This window comes from Phodopus roborovskii, unplaced genomic scaffold, assembly GCF_943737965.1.
Source record: "Phodopus roborovskii unplaced genomic scaffold, PHOROB, whole genome shotgun sequence".
NCBI lineage: Eukaryota > Metazoa > Chordata > Mammalia > Rodentia > Cricetidae > Phodopus > Phodopus roborovskii.
Window position 1 is genome coordinate 41,756,023 of NW_026126517.1, and position 20,954 is coordinate 41,776,976.

Consider the following 20,954-nt stretch of genomic DNA (forward strand, 5'->3'; position numbering starts at 1 on the left):
ATTCACTGAAATAATGGACATAAAATATGTAAAGTAGAGCATAATAACTATTACTTGTAGTGGCTGAAAAAACGATAATGTGTTTGTTGTGCCATCGTCTGATGACATGTATTTTGTTCTCAAATGAGGACTTTCTGGTCATGGTGGTGTGCAGGGGGGCAGGTTAGGGGGACCAAAGAGATTACTCAATGGTTAAGAGAACTTACTGTGAGCTAGAGACCACCCTGTGGATAAGAGCATTTGTTCCTAAGTGGACCTGGATTGGAGTCCCAGATCCCACATAGGCGCTCAAAACCATCTAATCTAACAAGCACATGCAGGCAAAACATTCACAGACAGTTTTTTAAAGCACTTGCTGCTGTGGCAAAAGTCGAGTTCCCAGCATGCACATGGTACACACACACACACACACACACACACACACACACACACACAGAGTTCGGTTTTCAACACCCATATGGTAGTTACACGCACACACATAATTAAAAATAAAATGTAAAGTTTTAAAAAGATTTAAAAGTTTCTTTTAAATGGTTGTTTTATGTGTACGTGTGTGTGTGTGTGTGTGTGTGTGTGTGTGTGTGTGTGTGTGTGCAATGCTCTTTAAATTTCTTCCTCAGTACTGCTAACTCGCTTGGCTCCAGCCGCCAATGCGGCAGGCCCCGCCTCGTCCTCTGCGTGTGACTGGACCCTTCGGCCATATGCCCCGCCCCTGATTGCGCATGCGCGTGGTGGGCCGCTGGGTTGAGGTGATGCTCTTGTTTCGGCGCTGCTGGGGTCCGCGGGCGGCGGGAAGGCGTTCTTGCTGTTCGTGTCAGTCACCGGCCCGGCTCGGCGGAACCTCCGGCGGGACGGACAGCCGAGGCTCCCGAGTCCGCGAGAAGCCGCCCTGGAGGGTGCTGTTCCTTGGCACCGACCACTTTGCGAGGGAGACGCTGCGGGCTCTGCACGCCGCCAGGTACCGGGCCGGGGCGGGGTCGCAACGCCAAGAGGCGGCGGTGACCCCAGGACAGCGAGGGTCGCGGGGTCCCGGAAGGCGGGCCGTGGGGGTCAGGCCCGCGGAGCTCCGCAGCACCGGCGAGCAGGCCCTCCACCTCCTGCGTGTGGGATCCCCGCCTCGGAGAGGCCCCGCCGGTGCCTAAGGCCGTGAGCAGGGCTGCCTAGCCAAAATGGGCTGTGACTCCAAAGTTCGTCCCTTCCTTCCTCCCCGCTGTTGCTGTGCTCCAGCTGGTGGCCTCCAGTTCCTTGCCCTTCCGCATGCCCGTACTTTTTAGGCCTCCAAACGAACCATTTTCAAATGAATACACTTCTAATAAGAAAGTTCCATATACGTGTAGTATTCATGAGATTTAACAAACAGTGTCTATTAGGGAGAACGTTACTTGTAATTCAGCCTTTCCTAAAAGTCTGATGTGTCCACCGCTCCCCTTACCCCCAGCTTAAGGTTATTTGGTTATTTAGCATTCCCTTGTTGCCTGGCGCCTTCCCTCCCCCGGTTCTGTCACCTTCATCTCTGCCTCCCTACAAATACCTGTTTTTTTGTTTTTTTTAAAGTAAAGTTCGTTCTTAAAATTTATTTGTGTGTGTGTGAGAGAGAGAGAGCATGTATTTGCTGGTGCCTCTGGAGGCTGGAAGAGGGTGTCCCTGGAGCTGGAGTGACAGGCAATTGGGTGCTATGAGTCGAGAACTGACTCCTGCAAGTTATTTATCCTCTTGCTTCCAAACACATATAACGCACATATAACATGTACACAATAATAATAATAATAAAGTTTCTTTTTCATTATTTATTTTTATGTACATTGGTGTTTTGCTATGGGTGTTGGGTCCCCTGAAACTGGAGTTAGAGACAGATGTGAGCTGCCATGTGGGTGCTGGGAATTGAACCCAGGTCCTCTGGAAGAGCAGTCAGTGCTTTTAACCACTGAGCCATCTCTCCAGACCCATAAAGTTTTGTTTTGTTTTGTTTTAATTAAACGAAAATCCCTATTTGGTGGCTGTGCTAGTTTTAACTATTTTAGCCCTAAATGTGTTGTGAGTTTAATTATAAAAATAGCTTTTCTCTGTGTGAAGTAGTTTAGCTTTGAGATGCTCAACACTTGCATTTTTCTCTAATCTTTCTAATCAGAGACAACAAAGAGGAAAAGTTAATTGAAAGCCTGGAGGTTGTCACAGTGCCTTCACCGTCCCCCAAAGGACTACCTGTGAAGCAGTATGCTGTACAGTCCCAGCTCCCGGTGTACGAGTGGCCTCACATGGGATCCGGAGAATATGATGTTGGCGTAGTGGCTTCCTTTGGCCGACTTTTGAGTGAGGCTTTTATTCTTAAATTTCCCTAGTAAGTTTTATTTATAAGGAAATACAGTGTAGAGATCACAGCTCTGTGAATGGATCTAGTACCAAAAATACCATAATTTAAACTGCTTTCTTTTTTTCTCTTACTACTTTTTCCAGACAGGTTTCACTCTATGTAGCTCTGGCTGTTCTGGAACTCACTATGTAGACTAGGCTGGCCGCAAACCCACAGGGATCTGCCTGCTTCTGTCCCCCCCCCCCCCAAGCCCTAAGATTAAAAGTGTAAGCCACCAGGTCCAGGTTAAAGTGTGTTTTCTCTGTCTTCTTTTAAAATACGATTTTATTTTTGGCACAAAATGTCAGATGTGTTAAACTTGTTACTCTTCGGCTTTCATCTGCCCGCATTTAAGTTTCGTGTATATGCTAATGACCCCACTCAACTCTTGCTAAACTCCAGGTTCACTTTGTCCACAGCTCAGCTTTTATGTCTCCTAGGCTTCTCTTACTGAAGAGGCTCAACACCTCTGCGGATCTTTATCTTAAGGAATATCAACCCCAGCCTTCTGGTTGTTTGGGCCCCAAACCCTGGAGTCATTTCTTCAGTTACCTTGTGTCCCACACCTAGTCGACTAGCATTCTGAAGCCCTCATGGCCATGCCTTCAAAACCTAGAAAATTCTGATGGATCTCATCAACTGCATTGCTTTACTCTTGCCCGTGTGACTGCAGCCACCTCCTAGCTGGTCCCTGCTTTTGTCTTTGGCCCTGTCAGTGCTTGGCCAACCTGGCCAACCCAGCAACACAGTGGTCCCTGTAAAGGATCTATCACGCCCTGTCGGTGTGCTCAGGCTCCTCTGTCAGCCTGCAGTCTCAAAGCCCTGTGTCAGCCAGTCCATTAGAAACCTCCATTGATCCTTTGTGGATGCTGTGTCTTCTCGAGATTCATTCTACACCAGCTAGACTTGCCATATCATGCCTTGAATGTGGTGAGCATTTTCTTTCTTTAAGATCTCTGGCCCAGCACACACCTTTGCCCCCAGCACTTGGGAGGCAGAGGCAGTTGAGCCTGGTCTATGGAGTGAGTTCTTGGACAGCCAGGGCTACTCAGAGAAACACTGTCTCAGAAAAACAAAAACACTGTTCATGCCAGGCATGTATACACCCCTGAACTTGGCACATATTTTCTTCCCCCAAGATCTTTGTACATGTCATGCATGTGTACACTCATCAGGAGTCAGCAGCTGAAATGGCATTTCAGTCAACAGTAGATGGTATACAAGATGCTACTTCATATGATTGTATGGCCTATGAAGTGATAACTATCTGAATGTGTGTAAATTACACTCTCAACTGCATGCTTAAATAGGGATATTTCCTGATGGCATGTATCTTATAATGTATCCCTTCTTTGTTTGTTTGTTCCCCCTCCCCCCACAAGGTTTCTCTGTGTAACAGCCCTGGCTGTCCTGGAAGTCACTCTGTAGACCAGGCTGCTCTTGAACTCACAGAGGTCCACCTGCCTCTGCCTCCCAAGTGCTAGGATTAAAGGTGTGTACCACCACTGCCTAGCAGTTTTTTTTTTTAATTAGAAAAATTTTGCAGAGATATCTGTATTTTATTTTACAATGTATATGAGTGCATGTATATCTTCATTCCAGAAGAGAGCACCAGACCCCATGTGGTTGCTGGGAATTGAACTCAGGACCTCTGGAAGAGCAGCCAGTGCTCCCAACCTCTGAAACATCTCACCAGCCCTTTTTTTTCATGTGTATGATTGTTTCGCTTGTATAGCTATGTGTACCATGTGTGTGCCTGGTGTCCAGGGAGGTGAGAAGAGTCTCTGGAAGTGGAGTTGTGGATGATTGTGAACCACTGTCAGGAGTGCTGGGAGCTGTAATTTTGGTCTTCTCAACAGATGTTCTTTTTCTCTTTTCTTTTTTTTATTAATTTGTTTTTTACATTTCAATCCCAGTTCCTCCTCCCTCGTCTCCTTCCACTACCTTCCCCCCCCCCCAACCTCCCTCCTTGGAGAGGGTAAGGCTTCTCCTAGGAAGTCTACTAAATCTGTCCCATCATCTCATTGAGATAGGACCAAGGCACCTCTCCACCCACACACATATACCCCCGTGTCTAGGCTGAGCAAGTTATCTCTCTATAAGTCAGTTTGTGCATTAGAGTTAGATCTTGGACCTACTGCCAGTGGCCTCATATATATTGTCCCAGCCAGACTGGTGACACCTATATTAAGGTGTTCCTAACCAGTCAGGTATCTCTTCAGCCTTTACTTGTTTTTAATTAAGTTTCATTGACTGCTTATGGTGAGAGTGAACTTATCTCTGACTTTGTTTAAGTGATACAAACCTCAAGGTCCTGTGGTTTTATCCCTACAGGTTATATAGTTTAGGCGATACAAGCTGTTAGGTGTTTTGGGGATGATGATTGTTTTGAAATAGGGTCTCAATCTGTGGCACAGGGTGGCCTGGAACTCACAGCAGTTCTGCTGCCTCAGCTTTCCAAGTGTTAGGATTACTACTTGCCACCACACCAGGCTTTTGGAAAGCTTAATGATAAAGGTGCATGTTAATTTGGTAGCAATAACTAATTCTCATACTGATTTCTCTCTTTTCTAACTCAGTGGCATATTGAATGTACACCCCAGTTGCCTCCCAAGGTGGCGTGGTCCCGCTCCAATAGTCCATACAGTGCTTCATGGAGACACAATTACAGGCGTAACAATTATGCAAATCAGACCCAAAAGGTAGAGCTTATTAACTTAAATTTTTGTTGTCAGTCTGTCTGGGGCCTTGGTGGTTGGGGGAATGGTTGGAGGGTGTTAACTTGGTTAATTTCCCAGTGTTATCCTTTGCTTTTGTAATTGCTCTGAGCATTTCTAACTTCTAACATAAGCTGTATGTCTTTGAGATTTATACAGAGTCTTTTAAAGTCCTTGTAAATTGGTCATTGGAATTATTAACACCTGGATACCTGGAATTTTTTCTTTTTGATTTATATTTTCTTCATTTTCTTTTTTATTTATTTGTTTATTTATTTTGGTTTTTCAAGACAGGGTTTCTCTGTATTGCTTTGAAGCCTGTCCTGGAACTAGCTCTGTAGACCAGGCTGGCCTCAAACTCAGAGAGATCCACTTGCATCTGCCTCCCAAATGCGAGGATTAGGAGTATATGCAACTACACTCGCTTGACCTTACTTTTGAGGCAGTGTCTCATATATTCCAGGGTAACCTCAAACTGGAATGGTTGACTGTTAGATTAGTAGCCTGCAATAAGCTGTCTTTGTGCTATGTAGAAAATTGTATTGATCTTAACAAATAATGTTGACTGCTTTGGGATTTTTGGTTTTTTGTTTTTATTTTTCTTGCTAGGTTTGATATAGGCCCAATTCTCAAGCAGGAAACCATCCCTGTGCCTCCCAAGAGCACATCAAAGGAATTGGAAGCAGTGTTGTCAAGACTCGGTGCCAACATGGTACAGTTCCCCTACTCCACCCCAGCTTTTCTTCATTTAGAAGGCTTCTTAAGCGATATGAGGGAAAAATAATCTTATGCTTTGCAATTTTTAAGCTTCATTGATGGTAGGGAGGGGACATGGCAGTGGGATTGCTTAGCAGGTAAAGGTGTGTTCCACCATGCCTGATGACCTGAGTTCAGTCTCCAGGACCCACCTGGTGGAAGGAGGGAACTGAGTTCTGAAAGTCCTGTGACATTCACATGGTTTGTGCACATGCTATAAATAAGTAAAATGACATGAGAGAGATCAGGACTGAGATTGGGCCCAAACATGGTTATATTCACCTGTAATCTCACACTCAGGAGGCTGAGGCCAGAGAATCATGAGATCCAGGTCAGCCTGGGTAATGAGCCTTAACAACCAGCAGAGTGGCTCCTGTCCCTTGTTTCCTAGAAGTGAGCTCAGTATTTGTGACCATTGAGGGTTGCAGAGTTGGTGCTTAATAAAAGCTTTCAAACAAAACAGGTGACCTCCAGTGGTCCTCCATTTCATATGAGGTGCCCTCTCTCTATCCTCTTACACACCCCTGGCCTGTTTCTCTCACACAGCTAGCAGCCACACCCTAGGAACCTGTACATTTCCCAGCTGTATGCATAGTACTTCCTATTCTGGGCATTCTTCAGAAGTGACTTTTTACGGTGGCTGCCATTATTCAAGACTGTTCTAGGTACTCTGAGTTTTCTTTTGCACCCTCCCAACAACCTGTGAGGTAATTGTTGCTGTCACTCATTTCACAAACACAACATTGAGAGGTACAGGCAAGTCAAAGGACTTTTCCAAAATGAGAACACCAGTAAGTGATGGGGATAGGATTGGAAATGGTCCTGTGAGGCCCTGAGCCTTGAGTGGGGTGAGAGTGTTAGCAGCTCGGAGTAGCCACCCATCAGTACACGTCCTTACAGGTGAGGTCAGTTTGCCACCAGCTCCTTTGCTGGGACAAGTTACTTCATTGCACTGAACTGTGATGTTTCTGCCTTGTTCTGTTGAATATACTCTGCACTCTCCATTTTTGTATTTGTAGCTTATTTCAGTTTTGAAAAGTTTGCCTGAAAGTCTGGACAACGGAAGGCCACAGCCAGCTGAGGGAGTGACCTATGGTGAGTGAAAGCCACAGGCATTCTGACCTCTTGTAAAGATTTCATTTGCCAGGGTGGCAGCTGAAGGCTCTGGCTTCTTCGATGTCTTGTGTATGCTTTCCCAGACAGTGGTTGGGAAGCTGTCCCCCTTAACCTATAGTTTCATCCTCAGCCTTTCCCCCAACTTTTTATTTTGAGAAGTATTTAGCACCTGATTGCTCCACATCTTTCTGTGGGAAATCTATATTTAATATATGTATTTTAAATTCTGATTGCTCATTTGCAAGTATAAATGATGAAGTTCATTTACAATTTCATTAGCATGCACTTCTTGGAGAGCTGACTCAGTGGTTAAGAGCACTGGCTGCTCTTATAGAGGATGCAGATTAGATACCCAGAACCAATATGGCAGCTCACAACCATCTGTAATGCTAGGACCAGAATATCCGATGTCCTTTTCTGGCCTGTTTGGGCACTACATGGATGTGATATACAAAGAGACATATGTGCAAGCAAAATATCCATATGTGTAAGAATGAAAATAAGAATTTTTCATCCTAAAAAAAGGCATTGAAGCCGGGCGTCGGTGGCACATGCCTTTAATCCCAGCACTCAGGGGGCAAAGGCAGGCAGATCTCTGTGAGTTCGAGGCCAGCCTGGTCTACAGAGCAGCCTCCAAAGCTACACAGAGAAACCTTTTCTCGAAACAACAACAACAACAACAAAAAAGTCATTGAACATGTCCTGGTAATTTTCAATATCCAGTCCATACAGGTTTTCCTAAATATCCAAAAATCCATTTTATATCTGTTTAAAAAAACAAAACAAAACAAAAAACCCCACAGCCCACAGCCAGGTGGCAATGACATATGCCTTTAGTCTCTGTGAGTTCAAGGCTAGCCTGGTCTACAAAGCTAGTTCCAGGACAGATAGGGCTGTTATACAGAAATGCTGTCTCAAAAAACCAAAGGAACTAGGATCCAAGGAATACATTTTTTTTTAAAGATTTATTTATTTATTATGTTTACAGAATTACTACATGTATCCCTGCACACCAGAAGAGGGCACCAGATCTCATTGCACATGTCTGTGAACCACCATGTGGTTGCTGGGAATTGAACTGGGGGGGACTTCTGTAAGAACAGTCACTGCTCTTAACCTCTGAGCCATCTCTCCAGCTCCAAAGGGACACATTTTCAAGACTGCTTGAATCTTTGGTTTTTGCTAGTATAATCCTAATTAGTCACCAAAAAAAAATGTAAAATTTTTGGTGTGTTTTGAGGATTTTTTTGTTTTGAGACAGTGTCTTGCCCAGGATAGCTTAGAAATCACATCCATCCTTCTGCCTCAGCCTCCCAAATGCTGGAATTACAAGCATGTACCACCAAGTAGTTTGCTCATATTTTAGTACGTGTTAGGTCTGCTTACTTTTACTTCATATCATAGCAAGTTGTAGCCATGTGCCCAAGTTGAATATCCTCATCTGCTTGTAATTCAGCTTCACTCCTCAGTTGGTGAACATGGGGCCCTGTTCATTCTTGCTCTTGTCTGATCTCTCAGCCCCTAAGGTTTCTGCTGGTACCAGCTGTGTCAAGTGGGAGGAGCAAACCTCAGAGCAAGTGCTCAGACTTCACCTCGCCATTGGGGATATAGTGAGTTGAAAAGTTGGATTGTGTTTTTACCATATTGTTTCCTTTCTGGGTATTTTATTTACAAATGAGCCTTATAAACTAAACCTAGGAAATTTTCTTAAATTTTAAGTTTTGATAGAGGCCATAATATTCATAAAGTGCTTTCAACGGTACATTCTGCAGTATTTCCTAACCAGGTTTGATTATCCACTGTCATAGAGATGGAAAATAAAAACAAGATAAGTAACTTTGGTGTGACCAGTCAGTAAGCAATGAGTCTTAAGTCTTCTAACTCTATCTAGTATATCTTTCTGCTTCTGGTCAGTATTAATTTTTGCAGGAGAGGGCAGTGTTTTGTTTTGGAGGGGTTTGTTGTTGTTTTGGGTTTTTTTTTTTTTTTTTTTTTTTTTTTTTTTTTTTGAGACAGGGTTTTTCTGTGTAATAGCTAGCTCCAAAAGATTTTTTCTTTAAAATTATGTGTATATGTGTGTTTGGTGTAGGGCATATTTACGTGTTCAGGGTAGGGCATGTTTGTGTGTGTGTGTGTATGATTACCTTACCTATGGAACCAGAAAAGGGCATCAGATCTCTCTAGAGCTATAGTTACAGGTGATTGTGAGCCACCAGTGTGGATGCTAGGAACTGAGCTTGGATCTTCTGCAACAGTAGCATTTGCTAACATAATTTTTTTTTTATTGCTTCTTTGGGAATTTCACATCATGCACCCCAATCCCACTCATTTCCCTGTCCTTCCATGGCCCCCCTCAACCCTTGTAGCCTCCCCTACAAAAAATAAAAAAGCGAAAACAACAATAATAATAATAAAAGGAAAAAGAAAAACACTTTTCTCCTCCATCTTGCTCTTCTCTCCATCACATACTCATTTGTCATTGTGGCCTTGGGAGCTGCCATATATCAAGCAGTATACTCTTTTGCCTAAGCAACTTTACTTACAACAACTTTGAGTTGTTGGTCTGGTTCAAGTTCTGTGGCTTCTGCTACACTATCAAACTGTACCCTTACTAAAACTCCTCTCAGCTATCCTGAGTCATGGAGGAGCAGCACTTGCTCTTAACCACTAAGTCATCTTCAGCCCCAGATTTATCTGGAGATCAGGTCTCATTCTGTGATCCAGACTGACTTGGAACTCACGGTGTCGCCCACATTGTCCTCACATTCAGGCAGTCTCCTGCATTAACCTTCTGAGTGCGGGGTTACAGATATGAGCCAATACCTTCCTTCCTCCCTCCCTCCCTCCCTCCCTCCCTCCCTCCCTCCCTCCCTCCCTCCCTCCCTCCCTTCCTCCCTCCCTCCCTTCCTTCCTCTCTCCCTCCCTTCCTCCCTCCCTTCCTCCCTCCCTTCCTTCCTTCCTTCATTCCTTCCTTTTTCCCTCTTTTCTCTCCCCTCTTTTCCCCTCCCCTCGCCTTTCCCCATTTTTTTGAGATTGTTTAACTCTGTAACCCAGACTGATCACTGTTCCCACACATACACATAATGTTTTAAAAATTCAGGATCAATGTGCAGCCTGAAAATAGTGAACTCGAAGAAACTGAGAGAAATCATTTCCAGTTACGTTGATTTTTTTTTTTTATCACACTAACAATTTGTTGTGTTAGTTTATATTGTAAATGTGTTAAAGCAGCAAAGACTGCATTTCATGTTAGGGGGAAGTGGGTTAACCAGTAAGCAGTATACTACCGGGGTACCTGGACAGCCCTTTTCTCTCTCTCTTTTGAAAAGATTTATTTCATTTCTTTATGTGTGTACTTGTGTATCTGAGTGTATGAGCATGTGTGTGTGTGCAGGTGCACATGCTCATGTATGACAGGAACCAGGAGAGGCCATGTGATGCTTCAGAGCTGGAGTCACAGTGGCTTCTTTGATTTCAGCTTGTGTGGGTATACATATGAACGCTTGTTCTGGGGTATGAACTCCCGTCTTCATGATTACACAGCAAGCTGTCTTAACCACTGGGCCATCTCCCTAGTCTCAGATGAAGGCCCAGTGACTCTACCTTTACTTTATTTTATTTCATTTTATGCATGTGGGCATTTTGCCTGAATACACACCTTTGTATCGTATGTGTCCTGGTGCTCTTGGAGGCTAGAAAGTGGCATTGGATATCCTAGGATTGGAGTTATAGACAGTTAAGAGCTACCATGTGGGTTCTGGGAATTGAACCCAGGACCTCTGGAAGAGCAGCCAGTGTTCTTTATTGCTGAGCCTTCTGTCCATTCTACATCTTTATATCAAACTGCTAAGCTAGGGTGGTGGCACATGGCTTTAATCCCAGCCCTTGGGAGGCAGAGGCAAACAGATCTCTGTGAGTTCGAGGCCAGCCTGGTCTACAGAATGAGTTCCAGGACATCCAGAGCCATTACACAGAAAAACCCTGCCCTGAAAAATTAAAAAAAAAAAAAAAAAGTTTTTAAAGGTGTCTTTACAAAGCTGTCTATTTATTGTGTGTGTGTGTGTGTGTGTGTGTGTGTGTGTGTGTGTCATGGCATGCATGTGTTGGTCAGAGCAGAGCACAACTTTCAGACATTGATTCTCTCATATCATGTGTGGCCGTCAGATAGGACTCAGGCCATCTGGCTTAATAGCAAATGTCTTCACCTACTGAGACAGCCACACAAAGCTGTTTATTAACAGTTTAGAACCTAGCAGCAAGAAACTACTGCCTGATAAATTGAGAAATTGGAAATACATGTCCTTTATAAAGTTATTATTGTATCAACTGTGATAAGTTTATAAGATAGGGTGCTGTGCACAGACAGCGAGTGGTGAAGGAGACACACAGGCACTGGCAAAGCCATGCTCTTGATCTTTGTACTAATAACACTGGGTGTGAGGAGAATATAGGGGCATGCATATCAAGCTTTCAACTGGCTTCCTCTGGTGGTGAAAATGTAAAGTACGATCACTTTCTATAATTTTAACACAAATGCTTTTATTCTTGTTTTCATGCTGGGCATAAATGTTTAATTGGAAATATTAAGGCCACTTATATAAAACTTAAGATCTTGTACATACTGCAGAGATGATTCAGAGGATCATGTTCAGGCTCTGTTTCAACACATTTAGTGACTGAGTGTCCAGTTCTTCTGGACATGGTAGAAAAGTCAGTGGATTAATATGCAGCAATGTCAGAAAGGACTTGGGACTCAAATGGATTCCTTCATGAATCCTCCCATTCCAATTGCAGGTCCCATTGCAGACACTCTGGTTGGAGAACACCATTAAACTTCTTGATCTAGTAGAAGTTAACAACTCCATCATTGCAGGTACTAACTTTCGAATAGATGACAAGTTTTTTTCACTATAGTCCATTTAAAAATATGTCAGGTCTGCCCCCCTCCACCCGTATTTCTAATTTTCCCACAGTGCAGTAATGATAACACCTCCTTCAAAGTGTCCATTCATGTGTATTTTCTCATGCAATCATCACATGAACCCAGGAAGTTGGCAGGCAATGTTGCTCTCTTACTTAAGTTCTGTCTTTTTGCATCAAGGTTGGAGGGCTGTGGAATGACTTAGTTGATTTCATGCTGGTGAATATCATAACAAAACTGTATGGACAGTGCAATGAGAGCACAGCATTGCACCCTACAGTTCTGTCTGAAGTCCCTCAGCATCCTCTAGATAGGAAGAGCTGGAATGTGGGCTGCAGGGGATGCTATTCCAGCCCAGAGGCAGTGGGAAGTCCCAGGAATAGGGACTCATTTGTCTTAAACATCTTGTGAGTTGCTCTGATGCAGGGCAGTTAATTGACAGATTTGACATTGAAGGTGATCCCTGGGAGATGGAGCAAAGGACTATGACTTATCATGTGTGTGGAACACTTCCTTTGGGTCCATACTATAGCCAGAGCACCTAGCTCTAGGAGGTTTTGTTTTGCAGAATTGGGGCCTCAGTGTATCCCTTCCATCATTAGTTCTGCCTTTGAAGATTATTTTTTGTTCATTTTTAAAAATTTTATTTATTGGTGCCGGAGATGGAACCCAGGGTCTTGCAAGTGCCATATCTGTTGTATTCCACCACCAAGATGTTTTGATTTTTAAGAAGTACCATGATTTATTTCTGTTTCTTTTGTGTGTCATTTCTCCCCCATCCCCACCCCATCAGATTACAAATTAAAAGGACAAACTGTGACTCCGGGGTCAGTGGTGTACCATAGACCATCTCAGATGCTGTTGGTTCATTGCAAGGTAAGTTGACTTCAGCTTCAAGTTATTATGGTTGTTTTACTGAATTTGCAATTGTATTTTTGTTTACCCTTGAGATGAGGTCTCACTAAGTAGCCTAGGCCAGCCTTGAACTCACTGTGTAGCTCAACTTGCCCTAAAACTGACCCACTTGCCTCCTGAGTGTTGGAACTGCAGGTATGTACCACTCACCAGGTTTCCATTTACCACTTTGGTGGTTTGAATGGGATTGGCCCCCATGAGCTCATATGTTTGAATCCTTGGAACTCTTTGAAAGGATTAGAGGGATTAGGAGGGGTGGCCCTGTTTGAGGAAGTCTGTGTCAGCTACTTTTACATCACCAAGAGTTAAATTAAATGCTTTAAGAGTTGCATTGGTCAGCTGGGCAATAGTGGTATATGCCTTTAATTCCAGCACTTGGGAGGCAGAGGCAGGCAGAACTCAGTGAGTTTGAAGCCAGCCTGGTCTACAGAGGGAGTGCCAGGATAGGCTCCAAAGCTACACAGAGAAACCCTGTCCTGGAAAAGAAAAAAAAACGAAAAACACAACCAAGAGTTGCATTGGTCATAGTGTCTCCTCACGACAATGATTCAGAAACCATTTTCATTAAGATTGTACTTAATTAATGGGTAAACAGATTAAGCTAATAGACAGTTTACTTAAACAGTGGAATCTCTAACATAAATTTTGAAAGAGTGCAGGTGCCCACAGAGACCAGAGGTATTGAATTCCCCCTAGAGCTGGAGTTACAGGCAGTGAGCTGCCTAATAGCGGGTGCTGAGAATCAAAGTTGGTCCTCTAGAAGAGCAGTGCCCACTCTTAACTGCTGAGCCAGCTCTTGGGCCTTGGTTTATTATGATTTAATAACTATTCACAGTAAGATATGTGGACCTACTCATAAAACTAAAGCACCTATGTTGAAATAGGTCAGGGCATTACGTGTCATTCAGTACAATGTTCTTTTCGGTTAGTAAAAGCAATTGTTTCTATTACTTTTTTTTTTTTTTTTTTTTTTTTTTTTTTTTACGACTGGGTCTCACTATGTAGCCCTGGCTTACCTCAAACTCAGAGATCCACTTAGCCTTAGCCTGCCTGTTTCCCCAGTTCTGGGATTAAAGGCTATGCCACCATGCCTGGTACATTTTATAAAGTACAGTTTATTTCATTTTCAAGTTCTGTCCCTACTGTCTGGTTACTGTCTGTCCTTTGCCCTTTAGGATGGCTGGATCGGTGTTCGTTCAGTAATGCTTAAGAAAACACTAACAGCTACTGATTTCTACAATGGATATTTGCATGCATGGTACCAGAAGAATCCCCACGCTCACCTAAGCCAATGCAGATTTCAGACTCTCAGACTTCCAATGAAGATGCCTCAGAAAACCAAGTTGTTGCTATGCAACAGTGCATTAAGTAGGTAGGAAGAAGACGGACAAGGACCTATTACACATTTGTAATTTATTAAAAGCTTTATTACAAGCAACTGACTTTGAAAGTTGACACTATTGGAGAAAGGGAAAATGGTTATCAAGATGGTGGAAGTCTCGAGCTCTCCATTTTTTGTGTGTAACAGTTAAGAGCAGCCTTTTCTAGGTGAATAACAAAAGAAGTTTAATAAAATTTGCATTTATAATGTTCATCTTAAAGGAGATTGTGTCTTTTGAAGAGCAAAGCAACCAAATAGTAGGCATATATTCGAAAAGGTTGCTTTAAAAATGGTGTGTGTAGCCAGCAGTGGAGGTGCACACCTTTGAACCCAGCACTCAGGAGACAGAGGCAGGTGGATCTCTGTGAGTTTGAGGCCAACCCAATTTACACAGTAAATTCAAGGACAGCCAGGGCTACACAGAGAAACCCTGTCTTAAACAAAATGAACAAATGGTGGGTCTAAGGACTGGTGGGGGGGGTGTCTAGCTAAGTAAAGCACCTGCTAACTCTGTGTGAAGTTCGTGGTTTGATCCCCAGCACCACATAAACCATATAGTGATGCATGCCTGCAGTCCCAGCATTCAGGAAGTGGAAACAGAGATCAGAATCATCCTCATCAACATAGCAAGTTCTGCAAGACATTCATTCCTCTTTGGATTTTTATCATTGCTGGAAAAAAGTTTGCTTTACCTCAGACTTAAAACTGAACTCAGGCTTGGCACGTAGCTCAATTGGTAGAGCTCAGTGCACATGGCATTGGCTCCATCTCCAGTACCACACAAAGAGGGCATGGTGGTTCACGCCTGTAATCCCAGTACTTGGAAGATGAAGGCAGAAGGATTGGAAATTCAAAGCCATCACTACAAAGCATGTTTGATGCCTGGTTGGGATTCATGTAAACTTGTCTAAAAACAAAACTAGTTCCTCATTTTGAGGTTGAAAGGTATTTTGGTTATATAGCAAATTTGAAACCAGCCTGGGCTACATCAGAGACTGACTTAAAAAAAAAAAACAAAAAAAAACCCTTGGGGTTTTGGATTTAGCTTTGTGGTAGAGTGCTTGACGGAAAGCATAAGCCCTGGGTTTGGTTCTCTGCTTGGTGGGGGAATCTTTAATGTTTCCCAAATTTATAATATTCTGATCTTAGAATTAGAACAGAGATTTAATGCAAACAAAACAATTTTACAACAAAAGAGATCAGACTTGTAGAATGTCTAAGAATAGAATCAGAAGGGGTGTCTGTGTGTCTGTCTGTGTCTCTCATTTCCTCTCCTCCCCACCCCGTGTGTGTGTGTGTGTGTGTGTGTGTGTGTGTGTGTGTGTCTGTGTCTGTGTCTGTCTGTCTGTCTTGTCATCAGCTGATCTATAGCCTCAGCCCAAATCAGGTGTCTTAATTCACAGATGGCAACTCATAAATTATTAATCACAAATAACTGCATCTTCAATATTCTGCCTGATGGGGCCTTTAATCACAAATTAAAAAGTAGTCATGTCAACATATTTCTTGGGCAATTCTATAGTACCTCTCTACTGTCTGGTCCCTATAATCCACTGCACTCTGACAGACTGTCTAGCAGTGGGGAAACAGCACTGTTTGGTGTGTTAGCACTGCAGTCAGTATCCTGGAGAGCTGTAAAAGGATGGTGGTCCTCAAGGCTGATGTGGAGATGGCTCTGTGTATAGCGATTTCATGAGCATGAGGACCTGAGATCAGATTTCCAGCAGCCATGCAGAAAGTTGGTACTCCTCTTATCCTGGCAATTAGGAGATAAACCCAGGAAGATCCTGGGGGCTCACTGGCCAGCCAGGTAATTGGTGAGCTCCAGGTTCATTGAGAAACTGTCATAAAACATAAGGTGGGATGTAGTAGAGGGAGATACCTGACATTGATCAATTGCTTCTACATGCACACCCACTAATACACTCATCCATACACATGCACGTATCATACAGGATAGTATTCAAGCTGGGTGTGATGACATGTTATGGTAAACCCAGCACTCAGGAGGCTGTAGCAGGAAGAGCTCACATTTGAATCCAAGGCCAGCCTGGGCTACATTGTGAGATCATGTTTCAAAACAAAGAGGTGCTATTTCAAGACTCAGTATTGAAAAATAAAAATAAATAAAAGTCCAGCCACTTCTTCATAAATGTATGGTTTCTGAAAATACTCAAATGGGTTCAATAAAGGAAGACAATCTAGTTTGAAGGCCAAGTACATAAAAACATCTAAAGTACTGAGACAGATGGGGGGCGGGGCCCTTCAGGTAGCTGCTATGGCTATACCACATTGGGCTCACAGAGAGCTGAGTGGAGACCCAGACCTGCTCAAGGCTTCATATTAGATATCTTGAAGGTAATAGGGAACTATGGAAGGTCTTAGAGCAGACTATAGTTTGTTTTGATTTTTTTTCTTAAAGATTTATTTAATTATTTTGTATACAGTGTTCTGTCTGCATGTAACCCTGCAGGCCAGAAGAGGGCACAAGATTTCATTACAGATGGTTGTGAGCCACTATGTGGTTGCTGGGACCTCTGGGGGACCAACAAGTGTTCTTAACTGCTGAGCCATCTCTGTAGCCCCCAGACTATAGTTCTTAATATAATTATTTTATGTTATTCACAAGTAGTATATGAATAGGTTTTTAAATTTTTAATCTTATGTGTATGCATGTGCCTTAGTGTATGTATGTCTGTGCACCATAGGCATGCAGTGCCAACAGAGGCCAGGAGAAGATATTGGATCTCTTGGAACTGTAGGTAGAGGTGGTTGTGAGCCATTATGTGGGTGCTGGGGATTGAATCTAGGTCCTCTGAAAGAGTAACCAGTGTTCTTAACCACTGAGCCATCTCCAGCCTCATGAGTAGATTTTTATATAAGCTCATACATTACGGTATGAGTATTATTTTAAGGTGTGTGACTTTTGTTTATGCTGCATTTGTTTAACTCTGTAAAGCTGTGTTACTGTGCCTGTCTAAAACACCTGGTGGGCCTAATAAAGAGTTGAATGGCCAATAGCCAGGCAGCAGAGAGGATAGGAGGGGCTGGCAAATAAGAGTATAAATAGGAAGAGAAATAAGGAGAAGAGAGACCAAAGAGAGGAGGGCTTCAGCAGCCAGCCAGCCATGGAGTAAAAGGAAAGAAAGATACAGAAGTAAGAAAGGTAAAGTCCAGAGGAAAAAGACAAATGGAATAATTGTAAGTTAAGAAAAGCTGGCAAGAAACAAGCCAAGTTAAGGCTGGGCATTCTTAACTAAGAATAAGTCTCTGTATATTTATTTAGGATCTGTGTGTCATGCCTGTCCAAGTAAAAATCCAAAAGAGTGAAAAAAATCAACAGTAAAAACTTTCATCCATCACTCAGTTAATCCTCAATTCCTCTGCAGGTCTAACAATTACATTATTTCATGTATATCTTTTAAAAATTGCCAGAAAGGGGCTGGAGAAACAGGTGAGTGGTTAAGAGCACTGGCTGTTCATCCAGAGGACCCTGGTTCATCCCAGTACCTACATGGCAGATCATAACTATCTGTAATTCCATTTCCAGAGGACCTGACACCCTCACACAGACATACATGCAAACAAAACATCACCAATGCACATAAATAAAAATTATTAAAAATCACCAGGGAATAGTGGCACATGCCTTTAATCCCAGCATTCAGGAGGCAGACGCAGATAGATCTCTGAGTTTGAGGTCCTCTGCAAAGGTAGCAACAGCTTCTAACCACTGAGCTATCCCTCCAGCACTGATGTATGTCTTTCTCAGACATGTGTAGATATATCTAGGATTGTTCTGTGTGATTTAATGAAACAAGCCCAGTGTGATAGCACACACCTGTAATCACTCGGGGCAGAAGCAGGAGGATCACTGTGGGTGAGGCCAGCCTATGTTGTGGAAGTAGTCAGCAGAGAAGATTGCTCAGACATGGGTTGAGCATCTTTTATTAGCTGGTCAGTAACTACACTAAGTTATCCCAGAGTAGCCCCAAGTCTGTCTCAGGATGGGCTTTTAAGCACAAAAACCATATCCTTGATTGACAACAAGAAAAATTAGCCAGAAACAGAACTACAGAAGCCAAAGGCGAGGACAGTACATTTAAAATTTTTCTCGTAACTATGAACTTTGATGAATTAGGCCTTTGTTTTCATTTTTGGCAGGTGGTGTTATGCACATGCTGAGTGTTAAAGATAGAATGGCACTCCCATCATGGAGTCAGTTGTGCTAAAGTCTGGGACCTGGTTCCACCTGGTCCTTATATTGAGCTCCAGGTCAACCAGGGCTACAGAATAAGATTCTGTCTTAAGACACACACCCCACTCTCATTCCACCCACCAAAAGTTTGGAACAATTCCACAAGCCATTTGACCCTCTGTTTACTTTGCTTGGTATTCACAGCATATTTTGTGAGCATTCCAACTTTCCAGTGAGAGCCTCACACAGGCATAGATGTGGGAATATCCAGCACATGCCACTCAGGACAGCTGCAAGTTCTTAGCAGTCTTGCCCACCAGGTCTGCCTGCTCTATGACCTGCCTGACTCAGTTCTGCTACCCACAGTTGTGCATTACCAGACAGCTGGACACACAGATGTTAAATGCTCTGAGTTGGAGTCAAGGACTGGACAGTGTGCTTTACATGTGTTGTAGAACAACTGAGGACACAAATAACTCTATGGGACTTTTCTAAGGGACACAACACATTTTAGATCTTTTACATTGTAATAAAGTTATACATGTAACAAGCCTATCTACCATGTGTTTGGTGAAGAGCTCTCAGTTTTGAAACTTCATTTCAAATTCTGTGCCTTCCACTTTTTGCTATGACTTTGAGCAATTGAGTTAGCTTTGAGATACAGAATCATTAAAACTTGAATTTAAGATAATTTTGCCTTTGCTTTTTGGGGGGCTGAGACATCTCTACACTTTGGGGGACATGTATCTGGGATTTATCTAAAAACCTAAGACTTGTGAGTCAGAGATTGGTGGTTTTGTTTTGTTTTGTTTTATTTAAACAAGGTTTCACTATGCAGCCCTGGCTGGCCTAGAATTCAGTATGGAAACCAGGCTGGCCTTGAACTCTGAAAGATCCACCTTCCTCTGTCGATCCAATACTGGGATTCAAGGTGAACATTAACACACCTAGCCAGTCATGACTAAGGATGCAGTTTATTTGGCATCTACCTTAATATTAATTTCAAAACAGTTGTCTGAGTAAGAGGAAAGTTCCCAGGCCATACTAACAGGATATAACAGCTCTCTAGGATTGGAGAGATGCTTCAATGGGTAACACACTTGCTGCTCTTTTGGAGAACCAAAATTGAGTTCCCAGGAGTCAGGCTGCTCACAGCCATCTGCAATTCCAACTCCAGGGGAACTTAGGGCCCTCTTCTGGCCTCAGGTAGGCATCAACATGCGCGCGCGCACCCACACCCACACACACACACAGGTGGGGGAGTAAAATATAGGAGCTGAGAGATGACTCAGAGGTTAAGAGTGCATATTGCTCTTGGACCCATGTTGGGCAGCTCACAAATGGCTGTAATGCCAGCTCTTGGGGAATCCAATACCCTCTTCTACCCTCCTTACACACTACTCTTAAGTGGGCCACATATTCTCACACACACACAATTAAAAATAATAATAAAGATATATTTTTAAGTTCTCCCTAAGGCATTAGGATCTAGCTTTAGGATTCTTAAAATTGTTTCAAACAAGATTTACAGGTAATTCAATATGATCATACGTTACTGCAGAGCAAAACTATTTACTGGAAGGAGTCGTGACATCTGCAATATCTTCCGTAATAACAATGTTTAGAGTGCGCCTTACAAAAGAGGACCTGTGTTGGAGGACAAGCCTAGTGTTGAGTATGTTCCCCTCAACATCAGCACAGAGTCACAAAAGGAGACAACTCCAAAAGGAGGTCTGAGGAGGGCCTCTGCAACTGTACAAAGGTAAAAACAATCTTGTTGAGAAAAAGTATGTAGTTGAGAAGAGAGAGGAGATGGGAACATAAGAGGGAGACAAAGACTAACAGGGTGATGACAAAAATATGTAGGTATGAAAATGTCAGGCTGGCAAAATGGAGCACTGACTGCTCTATCAGAGGTCCTGGGTCAATTCCCAGCAACCACAGGGTGGCTCACAACCATCTATAATAAGATCTGGTGTCCTCTTCTGGTATGGAAACTTATATGCAGGCAGAACACTGTATACATAATAAGTAAAATCTAAAAAAAAGAAAGAAAAAGAAAAGAAAATGTCCTAATGAAGCCATTATTGTGAATTAATTAACATATGCTAATTTAAAAAAAAAAAGAATATATGGCTGGTGGTGGCGCATGCTCAAGGTGAGGAGGGGGGCAGAAACAGGAAGTTCTCTGTATGTTCAAGGCCAGCCTGGTCTACAAAGCAAGTTCCAGGACAGCCAGGGCTACACAAGAGAAACCCTGCCTCGAAAAACAAAATCAAAAACAAAAAAGCAAAGCAATCCAAACAAACAAATATATCAAGCCCATTTACCAAAGGTGTCTCCCCACAAAGCGTGAAGACACCTGAAAAGTGAAAGCAGAAGCAGGTCCCCGGAGCATACTGCCCAGACTTTCCCTGCCATAGCTTTCTCCTGGTCCTAGGACCTACCCTTGCCCAAAGCCAGCCTCTGCATCCCTCCAAGCCAATTGGACTCGGGCTAGCAGGGAGGCTCCCATCCGGGACTCCACGCCAGCCTCGTCGTTATAGTTACCGCCAGAGCCCCGCCCCTTCCTCGCTGCCCGGCCCCGCCCCTCAGAACCC

The 20,954-nt window shown here is 43.2% G+C and overlaps 1 protein-coding gene across 1 annotated transcript; it reads left to right on the top strand.

Annotated features, from left to right (window-relative positions):
* The first annotated feature begins 752 nt into the window (after nucleotides 1-752).
* Nucleotides 753-14,376, top strand: Mtfmt (mitochondrial methionyl-tRNA formyltransferase). The gene is made up of 9 exons (XM_051197784.1): nucleotides 753-958; nucleotides 2,129-2,338; nucleotides 4,930-5,052; nucleotides 5,677-5,779; nucleotides 6,843-6,918; nucleotides 8,458-8,549; nucleotides 11,734-11,812; nucleotides 12,654-12,736; nucleotides 13,951-14,376. Exons 1-9 carry the CDS (start codon nucleotides 753-755, stop codon nucleotides 14,149-14,151), a joined length of 1,173 nt encoding a protein of 390 aa, XP_051053741.1. The 3' UTR covers nucleotides 14,152-14,376.
* Nucleotides 14,377-20,954: the final 6,578 nt, after the last annotated feature.

Coding starts and splice junctions, on each gene's coding strand:
- Mtfmt (XM_051197784.1), top strand. CDS start 753: ATGCTCTTGTTTCGGCGCTGCTGGGGTCCGCGGGCGGCGGGAAGGCGT. Junction 8,550..11,733: donor ACCTCGCCATTGGGGATATA/GTGAGTTGAAAA, acceptor TTCCAATTGCAG/GTCCCATTGCAGACACTCTG. Junction 11,813..12,653: donor TAACAACTCCATCATTGCAG/GTACTAACTTTC, acceptor CCACCCCATCAG/ATTACAAATTAAAAGGACAA.